The 16,857-nt window shown below is 36.0% G+C and overlaps 1 protein-coding gene across 5 annotated transcripts in view; it reads right to left on the bottom strand.

Moving 5' to 3' along the window:
• Positions 1–16,857, bottom strand: part of ARAP2 (ArfGAP with RhoGAP domain, ankyrin repeat and PH domain 2) — a 187,528-nt gene that overhangs the window by 75,334 nt on the left and 95,337 nt on the right. For all 5 annotated transcript variants that reach the window (XM_079152776.1, XM_079152779.1, XM_079152777.1 and 2 more), the window contains exons 16-19: positions 14,136–14,280; positions 11,937–12,039; positions 11,078–11,276; positions 10,835–10,898 (exon numbers count right to left, since the gene is read on the bottom strand). In XM_079152776.1, coding sequence (XP_079008902.1) covers positions 10,835–10,898; positions 11,078–11,276; positions 11,937–12,039; positions 14,136–14,280 — 511 coding nt within the window. The remainder of the gene's footprint in view (positions 1–10,834; positions 10,899–11,077; positions 11,277–11,936; positions 12,040–14,135; positions 14,281–16,857) is intronic.

Raw genomic sequence — 16,857 nt, 5'->3', positions numbered from 1 at the left:
ACTCTATTTCCCTCTGCTATGGTACACACTCCAGCAAATTCAGTTATGGAACCCCTATTTCTGTAAAAACACCACATTTTGTTTGTTTTTCCTAACTCCCTATGCTATGGCCTATGAGGGCCTGCAGACAGAAAGTCAAGGTGCTCTTAAAGCTTACCTTATTTCCCTCCTCTCTGTAATCACAGTCCAGGAGTGTTTATATTTCAGAGTCTGGAAACAGTTGTTTCACATATTTTGTCCAGATTTCTAATTGCTTTAAAGTAGGAGGGCCTGTAGCATGCTAATTATTCCTTCAAGGCCAGAAATGGGAGTCTGGCACACTGTATTTAGCATTATGCCCATAAATCATCTTCATTTTAGAGAGAGAAAGTATTTTTTTCTACTCATCAGATAAGAAATTGGGGCATGGAGATAGGATTTTAGTTACAAACAGGCGAACACCAATTATTAAAAAAATATGTAGATGCAGAGACTGTGTCACAAGAATAACGAAGTAGGAAATATTATAAATAGCTTATTATTCAAGTCAGGAGTTTGGTAAACAATCTTAAGACACCTGATTCTTCGAGAAAGAAAGTGTTCTGGTTTTTCACCATCATCTCTGCACACTATCAGACAGTCTGCTCAAAGCCTTTACTGGTGCCCTGCTAACTGCAGAATTAATCTAAATCCTCACCTTTAACAATAATTTAAAAAGCAGTTTAAAAATGTATTTTTAAAAAAAATGTCTTCTACACCTTATAAGGTATCTGCAATTATTCCCAGAAAAAGGTAAATTAATTGAAAAAGCACTATGGTTTCTATCTATCCTTCTAAGCCCACTGGCTCTGACTTCAACCTCAAACTCTCAAAGTTAAGGCCAACTAGGACTGCAGTTGTTTCTTGACCATCCTATTTCTCAACTTACAGTTTCTACCTCTTAGAATAGTTGGTCTCCCAGCCCCCTCATTTTTTCCTACTGACATCCTACCTAGGATTTCAGACCCAGTAAAATATACCTCTCTCAAAAGAGGGAGAGAAAAAAATTCCTGATAACAAATACCTTGAAGAAATTGTCTCATTCTTTTATGTTTTTTTCTTCATAATCTTACATTCTGGCATATAAAGATATTTCAAATTAAATAAAACACATTTTTGAAGCAGAGTGCATACTTTAAAAACATACCTTTTGTTAACTAGCTACTCATTCCCTTCATCATAATTCTCGTTAACATAAAATCACTTTATAATGTAAGTTTGAATAGGCCCTTTCCTTTTGAAAAACCTATGGGGGTTGTTAGAGAAGAAAATCTCTTGTTTGCTGTGGCAACATTCAGTTAAACCATCTCTGAGAATTAAATCATCAGAAAGTTACAAAAGCAGTCAAGCTGATATTGTGGGCAATTGGCTACTGTTTAATTTGCAATTACATGCACAATTTAGAAACCACTTTTAGATAATTCAGCCTCCGGAGGATTGCTAACATATCAGTTCCCATAAAACACAATTCATGGGGAGAGAAAAGATCATACAGAATAAGTTGATATAAAATAAGGAATCTTGAATTTAGGGTGTTTATCTCCCAAATTGAGAAAAGTAATCTGTTCCATAATTGTGGAACAAATTGATAAAGCGCTTAATCCCCAGTGTTAACTTTTTTAATGTCTGGAATTTGCAATTAAAACTGAAATGCAGTCAGCCTTGGGAGCTGACAATGTGAAGTGTGCTATACTGCAGGTCAAGGAAGGAATCAGAAACAAGAAGAAAAAACAACAACAAAAAAGTTTTTTTTCTGTTTCTATTAACACAGCTAAGTCCTCATATTATGTTTATTATAACCAGCAACCTTTCAGCAAAAGCCTAATAATAGGTGTCTCTGGCAAATGGCCATGCAGCTATGGATGAAGGTGGTGAACACAGTACAATATTTATTAGAAAGAGATGTATAAAGAGTGTTATAGTTTGGATATGAGGTGTCCCCAAAAACTCAAGTGTGAATGCAGGAAGAATCAGAGGAAAAATGATTAGATTATGCAATGGAGTAATGATCTGAATGGACTTAGTGGGTGGTAAATGGAGATATGATCTACTATCCAGGAAAATGCCTTTTGACATTCTGGTCCACAACATTCACTTATTTACAATAGATATTCAAAACAAGGATTTCTCTTTTTCCCCACACAGAAATTCTGAGGCCTAAAAGAAAAGTACAGAATCTAAATCCCAATAACAGCATCAAATAGCATGCCAGAAACCCTTAAGTGTAATCAAAAAAGCTTTATTTTCCAAAATAATAATTTTTAAAGAATACAAAGAATCCACATTAAAGAGACACCATCTGGAACACCTTCTGTTTAGAGCTTTTTAGAGCAAAAATGCTCTGTATGTGGAAAATATTATTGCAATATTTTTCTGTCTAAAGACACTCATGCCATACCTACAGAGAAAATTACCGTGAAGACTAAAACATACATTTAAATAGGGACTCTATACAATGCATGATTATCAAATTTATGAACTTCTCCAGTTCAGGGAATTCTTCCTCTTTACCTTTAAGAAGCATTAATGTATTTTAACACTTTAATGAAAGGAAGTCAAGGACAGGAGAAAAAGATGTGAATTTAATTCACCAGTTTATGATGTGGGATTCCAGCAGAAGTTGTTACTAGCAAAAAATAAAGACTAAAATTGAAAGCTAGTTGGTTTCTCTCTGCTTCAATTATTCACACTATCTCTAAATGGCATCACATGAATAATTGGAAGTTATTTTATTTCAAAATGCTACAGTTTTATCTGTCACTGACAAGTCTACCACAATCTACTTTAGCTGATAGTCATTTTTTTCCCCAAGGGGCCAAGAGATCAAAGGAGAGATGAGAAAGAGGGCAATGCTATGAGACTCTCTTATTGTGACATGCTGTTGAAATGGTCCCTCACAGCTGGGAGTGACGAGATGTGCCTGAGCACACCTCCCTACCTTGGCATATGATACTACCTGCCTGCGGATACTCAGGTCAAAAGCTCAGGAATCATGGTTAAAACTTCCTTGTTGATAAAGCAATTGAAGACTGCCAGACTAATCTCTCAACATCCCACTACCACATCTAGAAGCTACCAACATCTTCTTTTCATGCGGTTACCATCTTTTTATTTTTTATTTGTTTTTTATTTATACAGCCTGCATTTTGATTCATTGTACACAAACGGGATACAACTTTTCGTTTCTATGGTTGGTTCATGTTAAGGTCTCTCTATTACAATTGAGAGACCTTGTCTCTCAGTCGTCCTCTCCATCCTATCTTCGATCTTCCCCCTTCCATGTCTCTTTTCCACCACAAGCCAAACCATTCTAAAACTTGACTGTATACATTCCCTTCTGGAGTCAAATCTCTCCTTTCACTAATCCCATTAACCTCCAGACATTGTTGACAAACCATCTAAATTATTCGGCTTTTTGTCACTATGATCAAAATACCTGATAAGAACAACTTAAAGGAGGAACAGTTTATTTTGTCTTATGGTTTCAGAGGTTTTGGTCATGGTTGATCAACTCCATTGTTTTTGGCTGAAAAAAAGGCAGAACATCATGGCAGAAGGATACACTAGGGGAAAGCTGCTCCATTCACTGCCATTAGGAAGCAGAGAGTAGGAAGAGGGAGGGACAAGATGCCACACCCACCTGCCTGTAGGTACCACCCAGGAATCTACTGAAATAAGGACTACTCCCCCAGGGAGGTCATAACTCTGAAAATCTAATTGTATCACCTCTGAACATTTCCGGCACTAATACATGAGCTTTGAGGTGACCTTAAAGATGCCTCACGAGCGGTCTCAGTTTTTAGTTCTCAGCCCTAATCTGATAGGTACCTGTCTGATCTCTTCTGCTCTCAGATGGACTCCTGGGGTATCTAACTTCATCAGCCATGCCCCCCGGGGCAGCACTTGGCACTTTTAACTGCTCCTTTCTTCTTGCAATACAGTCATGCACCACATAACATCTGACAAGGACAGACTGCTTATTTGACATCGGTTCCATAGGATTATAATGGAACTAAAAAAAAGTCCTGTCATCTGTGGATGTCCAAGCCAACATAACATCCGAGTGCTCCACGTTCCTCAGGAGTTTGTGGTGAGACCACCGCAAACAAGCCTACTGCGCTGCCACCCGTAGAAAGACATATAATTAAGTACCCTATGTCACGGATTTGACAAGGATATGCGACCTTGTTACTAGTTTATGATTTACTATACTATTCATTATTTTAAAGTGTACTCGTGTTGCTTATTTGAAAAAAGTTTGTTGTAACACAATAGGTATGCTGTGCTACACCAGCTGCAGACTCATGTATCTTGCACTTACTCCATCTCTTGATTGCATCATTTTCTTGTGTGCTTGATAAAATCTCATGTTGTTTTGCTCAGTGTAGACCTAGGATTAACTGGCTTTCATACATATGTAATACGTATGTACGTGTCACATAGATATGCCATGTATAGATATCAGTGATAAACATGTGTCATATTTGACACACACATACACACACACACGTATGTCATAACCCTAAGTGTGTAGGGTTGTACTATTCAGGTTTGGGTGGGCACACCCTATGATCTTCACCAAGGATAAAATCACTTTGAGTTGCATTTTCAAAACGCATCCTAGTTGTTAAAGGATTCATGGCTGCCTTCTTCTTGGGCTTTGTAACACCACTCTCTCTTGGTTTCTTGCCTCACTTTCTGGGTAAGCAAGCCACTTCTTCTTCCAGAGCAGCTCCTCTTTCCCTGAACACAGCTCCCACCTCCAAATAATGGGTACTCGTGGAAGGCTTCCCACATGCCACTTCCCTTCTCATTCTATGTAGACTCTTAAGTGACTCTTCCTTTTTCCTTGTATGTAGTAGTGATTCCAAAATCTGTATCTGCACCTCGTTTACCTTTTTTTTAGATTTGTTCTACTTAGTTATACATGACAGCAGAATGTATTTTGATTCATTGTACAAAATGGAGCTCAACTTTTCATTTCTCTGTACAGGATGCAGAATCACACCATTAGTGCAATCATACGTGTACATAGGGTAATAATGTGCATCTCATTCCACCATCTTTCCCATCCCTCCCCTCCCCTCACTCACCTCTGCCCAATCCAAAGTTCCTCCATTCTTCCATTGACCCTTCCCCCCATTTTGGATCAGCATCCACATATCAGAGGAAACATTTGCCTTTTGTGTTTTGGGATAGGCTTATTATGCTTAACATGATAGTCTCCAACTCCATCCATTTACCAGCAAATGCCATAATTTCATTCTTCTTTAAGGCTGAGTAATATTCCACTGTGTATACATACCATAGTTTCTTTATCAATTGATCTATTGAAGGGCATCTAGGTTGGTTCCACAGCTTAGTTATTCACTCTTCTTGCTATAAACATTGATGTGGCTGTGTCACTGTAATATGCTGATTTTAAGTCCTTTGGGTATAGGCCAAGGAGTGGGATAGCTGGGTCAAATGGTGGTTCCATTCCAAGTTTTCTAAGGAATCTCCACACTGCTTTCCAGAGTGGCTGCACTAATTTGCAACCCCACCAGCAATGTATGAGTGTACCTTTCTCTCCACATCCTCACCAACACTTATTGTTGCTTGTATTCTTGATAATAACCATTCTGATTGGAGTGAGATGAAATCTTAGAGAAGTTTTGATTTGCATTTCTCTAATTGCTAGTGATATTGAACATTTTTTCATATATTTGTTGATTGGTTTTATATCTTCTGTGAAGTGTCTGTTCAGTTCCTTAGGTCACTTATTGATTGGGTTATTTGTTTTGTTGGTGCTAAGTTTTTTGAGTTCTTTATATATTCTAGAGATTAATGCTTTATCTGAGGTGCATGTGGTAAAGATTTTCTTCCAATCTGTAGGCTCTCTCTTCATATTATTGAGTTTTTCTTTGGCTGAGAAGCTTTTTAGTTTGAGTTCATCCCATTTATTGCTCCTTAACTTCTTGTGCTTTAGGGTTCTTGTTAAGGAAGACTGACATGATGAAGACTTGGGCCTACTTTTTTTTCTATTAGGAGCAGGGTTTCTGGTCTAATGCCTAGGTCATTGATCCACTTACAGTTGAATTTTGTGTAAGGTGAGAGATAGAGGTCTTATTTCATTTTGCTGCATATGAATTTCCAGTTTTCCCAGTACCTTTTGTTGAAAAGGCTATTTTTTCTTCAATGAATGCTTTTGGTGCCTTTGTCTAGTATGAGATAACTGTATTTATGTGGGTTTGTCTCTGTGTCTTCTATTCTATACCATTGGTCTACATGTTTATTTAGGTGCCAATACCATGATGTTCATGTTACTATGGCTCTGTAGTATAGTTTAAGGTCTGACATTGTGATGCCTCCTGCTTCACTCTTCTTGCTAAGAATGACTTTGGCTATTCTGGGTCTCTTAATTTTCCAAATGAATTTTAGCCTTTTCTATTTCTATGAGGAATGTCATTGGGATTTTAATTGGAATTGTATTAAATCTATATAATGCTTTTGGCAGTATTGCCATTTTGACAATATTAATTTTGCCTACCCAAGAATATGGGAGATCTTTCCATTTTCTTCTTCTTCTTTTTTTTTTTTTTTTTAATGTCAGGGGAGGTTTTGGGAATTGAACTTAGGGGCACTCGACTACTAAGTCACATCCCTAACCCTATTTTGTATTTTAATTAGAGACTGGGTCTCGCTGCATTGCTTAGCACCTCGCTTTTGCTGAAGCTGGCTTTGAACTCTCTATCCTCCTGCCTCAGTCTCCTGAGCTACTGGGATTATAGGTGTCAATCTTTCCATCTTCTAAGGTCTTCTTTAATTTCCTTTTTAGTGTTCTGTCGTTTTCTTGTAGAGTTCTTTCAACTCTTTTGTTAGATTGATTCCCAAGTTTTTTTTTTTTTTTTTTTTGAGGCTATTATGAATGGGATAGTTTTCCTAATTTCCCTTTCAGAGGATTCATCACTGAGGTATAGAAATGCATTTAATTTAGGGGTATTGATTTTATATCCTGTTACTGAATTATTTTATATCCTGTTGCTGAATTTGTTTATTAGTTCTAGAAGTTTTCTGGTGGAATTTTTTGGTTCTTCCAAATATAGACTCATCATAGGCAAATAGTGACAGTTTGAGTTCTTCTCTTCCTATTCTTTTCTTAATTTCTTTCATCTGTCTGATGGCTCTGGCTAGAGTTTCAAGGACGATGTTGTCTTGTCCATTTATGTTTTCATGAGCATCCAATTCTTAAAAATAACTTTCTTCTAGCAATTTTTCCTTAGATGCCTTACAAGTGTCTCACATTCAGTATGTCTAAAATCAAAATCATCACCTCCCAGGATCTCTGCAATCTGCTTCTTTCCACTATTCCTTTTCTATATCTATACACAATTACTTAATACACACATCTACGTGCCTAGAAATAAACATGTGGTCATACCTTGTACCACACAAAGTGCTGTGTGCTGGCCCAGCCTAATGCTTTTATTCTGTCAGAGTTCATAATCTACTGTACTCACCATCTATCAAGTTGGTTACTTTTATTCATTCTGTTGACTTCTTTTCACTCTATTCCATGTTTAAGAGATGGAATTAAAGTGCATGTATACATTTTTGTATATATATATTTACATGTATATATTTTGTAAGTGTATGCATAATTTTGTCTAATAAATTAGCTTAAGTTTCATAGTAAACATTCTATTTTCTAATAAATGCTGAGATTTTTAATTCTGGCAACTTAGATTTTATATTTATACTCCTGGTACATGAGTTGACTTAATTCCTGAGGATGACCTGTACAAAAGTAGTATTAAATTAACATAAACAAACAAAACAACTTCACATTAAGTTGCAAATTGAATCTACTATGATTTCAAAAAGGGTGCTGTCAATACTGTACGGGCACTGGAAGGCTTAAGTATTTCAAATCACCTGGCACATGGTAAGTTTAATATATTATCATTCTATCTCTGTTATTACAAGATTATTACTGATTTAGAGAAAATAAAAAAGAAAGTGGAACTGAGTTATAAGAATGTGATGAATGTACTTGCTTTTAAATAGTGGGTATTACATGGCAGCTATTCAAGGAGATTTAAGGAAAATGGCATGATTATACCTTTTCCCTCATATTTCTTTTGCTCTCATCCTGGAATATTCCTTATTCTTCCTATTGATAAAAAAGTTTTTGACATAACTTGCAGATAAAAATAAACTTTCATCACAAATATGATGAAGCAACTGTGACCATTATTTTGAAGTTCCATTGATTTTCTACTATCCCTTGAACTCAAAAATTAACCATTACAGATAGATCTCACCCCCTGACTCCTGCAGTCCAGAAAAACGGGCAGTATGCACAAAATAACAAAACATGAAGTTTTCTGGATTCCATATCTGTCATTCACAAGGGAATGCATGAAACAGTAAGTACTAAAGAAAATTTATCAAATTGAATAATTCTGATTCAGACCTTCTAACACTTTAATTGAAACCTATGTACCACTAGCCAAATCCTTCACAGACTAAATACAGTAGAAAAGTGCCTTGGCTATGTAAACTGATAAGTAATAAGTAATAATAAGTACAACCAACTTGCCTATTTATTTAAGAACATAAGCTCTATGAACTTGGACATCAAGTCTTTATTGCTTTTTTTTTTTGGCTTTTTTTTTTGCCACAGTAACAGGAGTCAAGCATCAATACTCTCTGCACATAACACTATCTCTTTATTTCTGAACATTTAATTAAGAGTATTGTGACCGTACTGTGAAGTCGTAATCTGGTACCAAATATCAGAATCTAAAGTGTCATTAATCATCATAATCCTAGGAAAAAATAAGAGAAAATGCAAAATCCTAATTATACTTGTGAGTTTAAAAAAGATCCCTCATTCTGACATAACCATCTAACCACAATAAGCTTGCTGTCTAAATTCAATGATGTCTTGCCATGAAGTTGAAGGAAAACAGATTCCAATAACTGCTGGAAGTCATTATTCTTGTCCAGCAAGAAAAATCAACAGAAGGAAGGGTGATTTAGCTCTACTTTTAAATTATTATAATTATTATTATTATATAGATTTTACAGATTATCTGGCATAATTATAGAGCTAAACTTTCTAAATCAGTATAATTAAGGGATTTCAATGTAAATGACACGAAACTAAGAAAAAAAAAAAACATTGTGTTCAAGAAATTGTCTTGCTAATTGTTCTGGTAAGTCCCTAACCACTCCTTCCTAGGCTCCTTTGCTTGATCACTCACTCTTCCTGTCATATAATGTTTGATACCTGGGCTGTGGCCTCAACTCTTGCCTAACTACTCTATCAGTCCCTACCACCCACATTGGCTAAATAACAGCTACTGTGGATAGCTCCCACAGTTCCATTTCCAAGGTGTAAACACTTCACTTAATTTCAAACTTGCACACTCAACTGCCTGCTGCTCACCAGCGTCACTTTGCCATCAGGCATCTGCAAGTCACCCCTGGTCGACTACCCCAAACTTACTAATATGCTACCTCCATTCTTCAAGTCTTCATTATCTCAGAAAAATAGCACCATATTCATGCAAACGATTAGACTAAAAATGTGGGACTCTTACACTGATCTAATACACCCTCAGGTCCCGACACCTCTTCTTTAATAATACATCCAGTCGCTGCTCAACACCCAGTTCTCAGGTACCCCATCTTCTCTTGGCCTCTGCAGCAGCACATTAAATAGATAACCAGGTTGACTCTTATCACAAAGTCTCATTCTTCTGGAGTCAAATTAAAGCAGTCCTTTAAAAACATAAATGAGAGCATTCTATCCTAGCTCTCGACTGAGCAGCTTCCCATACACTTAAAACAAAATTCAAATCTCTACACATGACCTGCAAGGCCGGGTATCAACTTGCCTGGGGATACTTCTGAAATCCTTTCTTCCCATTCTCTCACTCATCCCAACCTGAACCTGACCAGTCACAGCAGCTTCCTGGCAGACCGTGATCATGCTGAGCACAACACACTTAGGATCTTCAAAGATTCCTTACCCTATGCCTGAAACAGAGTCTGGACTGCTGCACAGTTTGCTTCTTCACTTTATGCAGGTGTCTTATCATAGACACCTTCTCTTGTCACTCTAGCTACCGACCAGCGGCTCTTCACCTTGCCTTTTTTTTTTAAAGCTTGAGCAGAGATTTATTTAGTGAAGCCAGAATTACATATTTGGCTATCCTGAGAGAGAGAAGCCCTGATTTTTCTTCAGAGAATTTACAAATGATAAATATAACAATTTTTTCAGAGGGAATCTGCTCACACTGCTACTGCCTCCCAGTGTACAGGCTGCCTCGTGGGGGGGCGGGGGCGGGGAACTTAACTTTTTTTTTTTCCATCACTGTATCCCCAATACCTATAACAGTCCTAAAGCACAGTAGTTGCTTAATTAAAAGTTCATGAGGAAACTGAAGAAATTCAAGAAATCATGTTCTAGTTTTGCCTGAACCACATGCACAGATAATTCAAGATATATTTTCATGGATCTACACTGAAAACCTATTTATAATTATCAAATTGCTTGCCAAATACTTAAATGTGAATGTCCCAAAGGAATCTAGGTCTACAGAAAACTATAATAATTGATCACAATGAGTTTGTCATAAAAAATGCAAAAATATGTAACCTTCCTAGGTGTACTCTATAAAGAAGCTTCATATATACTTATAAGTATAATTCAGAAACTTTCCCAAAAAGTTTCAAAATATAATGGTCTCTCCCCCAGGAGGATAACCATAATATCCCACTTCCCTGAGTTTTTGAGATAAAGAGTAAAAAGCAAAAGAGCACTTACCTCCCTTTTTCTACCAAGAGTAAGACATCCAATTTTTCCCCATTTTGAACCATTGTGCTGATTGCTGGAGGGATAAGAGAAAAGCATACACACGTTGTTTTAAATGTTACACAAGATACCCACAAAGACACAATTATTAATATTACTTAGCTCTAAGTTTGGGAGTAAACTACTTGATGTAAAAGCTATCATTATTGGATGCAATAATTGCATCCCGAAGATAGGAAGAAACACACATCTTACTTAGCTCTTGCAGTCTTCTTAAGTGCATCCTATCTTCCTGAGCTTCTTGCATTTGGAGGCAAAAACGTAAACTAGATTTGTCCATAGCAAACCAGCCTTTCCTCCACTGATCCAGGGCATGGCAGTCTTTGTAGAAGAGTTGACCAATCAAATCATAGTCGGCTTCTGTTAAGTTTTCAGCAACAAAGGGAACAAAATGCTGTTAAAACAAATACAGAAGAGTAATAAAGACAGTGAAAATAGGAAATTCCCTATCTACAGATGAGGGAAGTTGGAAAAATCATTTTAACTTTTCTATTTTAAAGATTCATAAGCAACTCAAAAGTCAAAACAATTACTTAAACTTGCTATCAATCTCAAAACTGAACAGCTAAAATGCATTTTCAAAGAGTAGTATCTTAAGCCATTTTTTTTCCTTGCTATATATAGAGTTGAAATAGGAAGACATTCTCTTTGTTGATTTGTGGCATTTTTCAAAATGTGAACCTTCCATGTTTTTCCCCACTTATATCTTTCACGGAATCTGTTCCTCTCACCTTTGCATACATCATGAATAAGATGTCTACCTATAAAAAGACATACAGAAATGACTGTACAATATTAAAACTATCTTTATATTTTTTAAAAAAATCAAGGACTTAGCTTGTAAGAATGAGTTCTCCAAGGTCCTACACTAGTTACCTGTCTGTTTCAGGAGTTAGGAAGGCAGTTTTTAACCTTTTTTGATGAAATTGTTGAAAACCTAATCAGGTATATTCCTTCCTCCCAAAAACTTACATAAAATTTTCATGGACCCCTAAAGCCCAACTACAGACTCCAGGCGAAGAATGTTGTCTAGGGGAATGTAATATTTCACTACCTTGGCTATGGTCTCTGTCCATTTTCTTTGAGCTTGAGATGTTTCAGCTCCAAATAAAAACACACGTTCTGAGGGCAAGTAGATCTCAAAGATAAATATAGGCCTACAATAGGCAGGAATAAAAAGATACTGGTTATGCTTGGTTCCTATGAAAATAAAATAACACAAACGTCAAGTTTTTAATTAGATTCTTTTTAAAGTGGAATAATGCTGAGAAGTCAACTTGTTTATATATATTATTCTGTTGATGGTTTATATTTTATTCAAATGAGCTAAATGCAACACATAGGATCAGACAGAAAGAATAGGTTTCTGATCAATCACTCGACAGCATGACTATATTGAAGCCCTGTACAATGATCAGCTGACAAATGTGACATAGTCCTTCTTGGTCTCAGCTTCCCACAGAGACCACTCTTTCCTGATTTACTTCAACCTAATATTCAAGAAGAACATCTCCCAGCAGTTCCTGGCCCTCTGCTTACCTTACTTCTCAAGTTTTCCTTCTATCATCTCATCTCACACCAACATTTTATCTTTGATAATATCACAGCAACGCTCCATGTCCTGAACCCTTTGAGTCCCTTATTGATAGCTCTCTTTCCTAGAACTTGCTAAAGTATTTACTGTAAGTCTTAAGTATAGTATTTCATCTTCTCCCTTTTCACCCCAAACCTGTTTTAGCTCCTTCATATCCCAACATAAAGCCATCTCCACCCACCGCATCAACAAGCTCAAAACCTTGGAATTTTGATTCACTCTTCCCCTTGACATCAACTTGTATAATCTCATCAGTTCAACTGTAAGATTTCTCCCTTCAATTCCCTCTTCTAGTTAAACTCTTGGCAATTATGATCTTTCTTCCTATAGTCTCTTTCTTACCACTTCTTCTATCAGCTCTCTCCTGAAATACAAATCTGCATAATTTCCTAGTGCCTGCATTTACAGCACTGAGTTCAAATTCCACAAGAGACTAAGACAATTCAGAATCCAGTTCTAATGATTATTTTGTAACTTCATCTCATTGCGTATATATAAATACTCATATCAACAGCATTTACAGCACTGAGTTCAAATTCCACAAGAGACTATTTAAGACAATTCAGAATCCAGTTCTAATGATTATTTTGTAACTTCATCTCATTGCATATATATAAATACTTATATCAACAGTTTATCAAGAATGTTTCATTTTTAATATGTTTATATGTGGACATAATATCAATTCTTTTAACTTGTACCTGATTTACTCATAGGTAGAGTACACTTATTGCAACATTCCATGGTATGTCATATTATATTTAATATTCATTTAGAATACAAGTACTATTAAGATTACAACAAAAAAAATCAGCTAATATTCAGTTTTGTTAACATCAAAATCAAATCAGGTTTACAAAAATGCTCTAGTCATTTCAATCAGTACATATTGATCATTACATATTGATCTAGTCATTTCAACCAGTACATATTGATCATTAATGACAACACATACCAGCAAATTTCATATAAATAACAAACATATAATTTTTTTCTCATAAAAATATTATTAAAATACTCTGCTCCTATCACACTGATTTAGATTTTAATATTAATATATTCTCATTAATTATATCACAAAACAAACTTTCCAATTAAAAATTTTACATAGTCTATTTCTAAAAGTCCTCACAGATTATATGACTCAAATATATTACGTAAATAGTACCTAATCTTTAACTGCAACTTTACCAGACTTTGAAATGCCAAAATAGAGCTTAAAGAAATTTAGCTTTGAATATGCCATTTAATGCAGTTGATATTTTGTTTAAGGCAAGCAAATAATCACCAAATATTCATTTTTCTCATGTTTAACCTTAATACCCATTAAACTAATAACATAAATACTGCCATTAATTCACTACATAAAGTAATGCATAAATCACAAAAGTTGAGGTACCACAATGATCATTAATGGAATGCCATAAATTGACTTAAGATTACATGCAAACATGGCGGCCTTTCATAATAGCAAGTGTATTTGAATTCACTACTTTTAAGGGAATTCTCTAAGGAACTTTCAGACAGATAAACAGGCTTTAAGACACCTTTAGATCCTGCACCAGAAAACAACTGAAGAGCAGAAGTACAAAATCCTCATTACCTGGTATAATTGTCTGTAAATACTTTTCCCTTCTAGCTGTTTAACAGTAGACCTACCCAGTATTTAAATAGAAGTCTTCTTTGTGTACAGCCAGGCAGATAACTTCATTGATATTAATGGTCCCATTAGGTGTGGCAGACTTATCGTTTTCATAGTAACTCAAGAAGCCACCTTCCAAAACGCACCACTTTTTATTTGTCTCTAATAATGTAAAACAAAATAAAAATAAATTGAACTATATCATAATTCTTTTAAATGCACGGTTTTAAATCATGACTGGATTCAAATTAAAAGAAAAGATTAATTTCCTCTTTCAGGTAAGAGTATGCTATGGCTGCAGAAAATATAAAGCTGTTAGACTTTCTGCTTTCAAAAAATTTGCACTCTAATAGCAAAGAATGTACCAAAGATGAATACTGATGACCAGAGAAGATAGCAGATCCTTGAAGTGGCTGCTGCAAACCAACTGTAAAACCACAAAGATGGAGGTCTGTACAGAGTTATAAGGAGGAAAACAAGTGGCATAGAAAGTGAAGAAGGGGTCAGAGACTGCAGCGTCCTTATAGTCTTGCTTAGTGGATTCGAAATTCCTCTTGTACAGGGCCAGCACACTGTGGCACCAATGGTAAATCAGACTACCACCCAGTTTTGTAAATAAAGTTTTATTAGAACACAGCCACGTCCATTCATTTATGGAGAATTTGTAGCTACTTTGTCACTACAATTTCAGATAAGAGATGGGGCAGAGACCATCTGGCCTACAAAACCTAAAATTTAACCATCATCAGGCCCTTTTAAGAAAAGTTTGTTGATTCTTGACTGTGTAGATACAGTGAGCCACTGAAATGGTTTTAACAATAGAATATAATCAGATTTGAATTTTTACAAATTCTACTTGCTCAGAAAGATTGAATTTGAAAAGGTGAGGCCAGAGATAACGAAAGATTTTAGACACTGAAGTGCTGGGGATGGAACCACACGTGCCAGGTAAGCTCTCCAACACCCCTAAGCCCCAGGACAGTGTTGAAAGAAGTTTAAGTGAGGGATAAAGAGAGCCAAAAGGAGGTCACTATGGTCATAGGGGTAAAGATTAGAGTGAAGAAAGAAATGACTGCACATGGATTTTAAGAAAATAAAAGCTACTGGATACAGGAAGTAAGGAGAACTTACTAAGGGCTGTATCATTTTTAGCTGTGAACAAGGAAAATTGTGATTGCCGAATCGTATTTAAAAAGAAAAAGTAAAAGAAACAGTATCAATGCCCATAGTATGGGTTTCCTTTTAGGAACAGTGAAGGAGATGTGCCTAGTACTAAAATCCAGGCTGAAGTACCTATCAGACAGAGCGGCCTTGTATTTGCAACTTGGGGGTAAGGAAAGTACTCGGTAACTATAAATCTTTAGGATATACTTGGTAGTCGAAAATAGAAAATAATCTTGTATAAAATCTTAGGGAATGTAAAATTATAAAGAGCAGTAGACAGGATACCACTCTAATAATGAAGCAGATGAGAAGAGACCACATATAAAACAGAAAAGGAGGGGAGATCTTTCAAAAAGGAATGCTCAGCAATATTACATTCAGCAAAGAAATCCAATAAACAGGGGCTGAGGAAAAACAAATGCTGGTCTTAATAATAGGGAGGAAACTGCCTAATTGACTGAGAGTGCTGTAGAAGCAGCCAGGCTGCAGTATATGGATATCTTCATGGAAATAAAAATGCAGAATCAGTCAGGACAGATCAATAATCTATAATAAAGGAAAAGATATCACATGCTCAAACAAAGGCATGAGTTAAAATAAGACAAACGAAGACAATCAAAAGTTGTTTACCTGGCTGAACCAAGGATGGGCATTTGTTTCTCAAAAATAGAAGGAAATAAAGAGAACTGGAAGGTACAGATAGATCTTGAGGGTAGAATAAACTATAAAGGAAGGTAACCCAAATATCCCATTTCTCCTTCAAAAATGGGTTCAGGCCCAACCTCTGCTGAAACACTTCTCCAGTCTTCCATTTGTCTCCCCAGGCCCAGATAGCTTCCGGCAGCATACTTAGCACTATATGGAACCTCAGATGGTAGGACTAGAAGTCAGCCTCTGTCACTGACTGGGAACCCTCAAGGAGGAAACAACAACAACAAAACAAACAAAACAAAACAAAACAAAAAAAAAAAAAAAAAAAAAACTTTGCCATTCTGTGCCTCAGATTCTTCATCTGTAAAATGAGGACAAGAAAAGCATCCCACTCTCAGGACTACTGTGATTATTAAATGACTCAAGGCATGTGAAGCACACAGAAGAGTAAACTGGTATGTGGCTGCTCAGGCGCCTGCTGGCACTTCAGATGATGCAACCATTTTCATTTAATGTAACAATTTAAAATGCTACTTTCACATATAGCTATAGTTTTTGAGCTAAATAAAATTTAGATATGTTTGTTTATCCAGCAATGCTGTAAGCGACTTGAGAATAAGAACTGTGTTTTCCATTCTCGAAAATTACCATATTGCTTTGCCTAGGGGAAGTTTGTTAAAATTATTATTTTCATAAGTAAGGAAGTAAAGCTATTAGTTAAGGCAATAGCTCAGAAGAGCCTGCAAACTTAAAGAGAAGTGTGAAGATAAGAAATATGTTAAAGAATCAACAAGGGAACTATAAACGGAATTACTTTCAAATACAGAAAGATAAATCTATGTATCCTTCTCCATTCCTCATCACCACAAGACAATGACATTGAAAGGATACAAGCAGAAACTCAAAGAGGAGAGAGAACCAGAG

The sequence above is a fragment of the Sciurus vulgaris genome, assembly GCF_902686455.1.
Source record: "Sciurus vulgaris genome assembly, chromosome: 9".
Taxonomy (NCBI): domain Eukaryota; kingdom Metazoa; phylum Chordata; class Mammalia; order Rodentia; family Sciuridae; genus Sciurus; species Sciurus vulgaris.
Note: the sequence above shows the minus strand (reverse complement) of the source record. Positions and strands in the feature narration are given on the sequence as shown.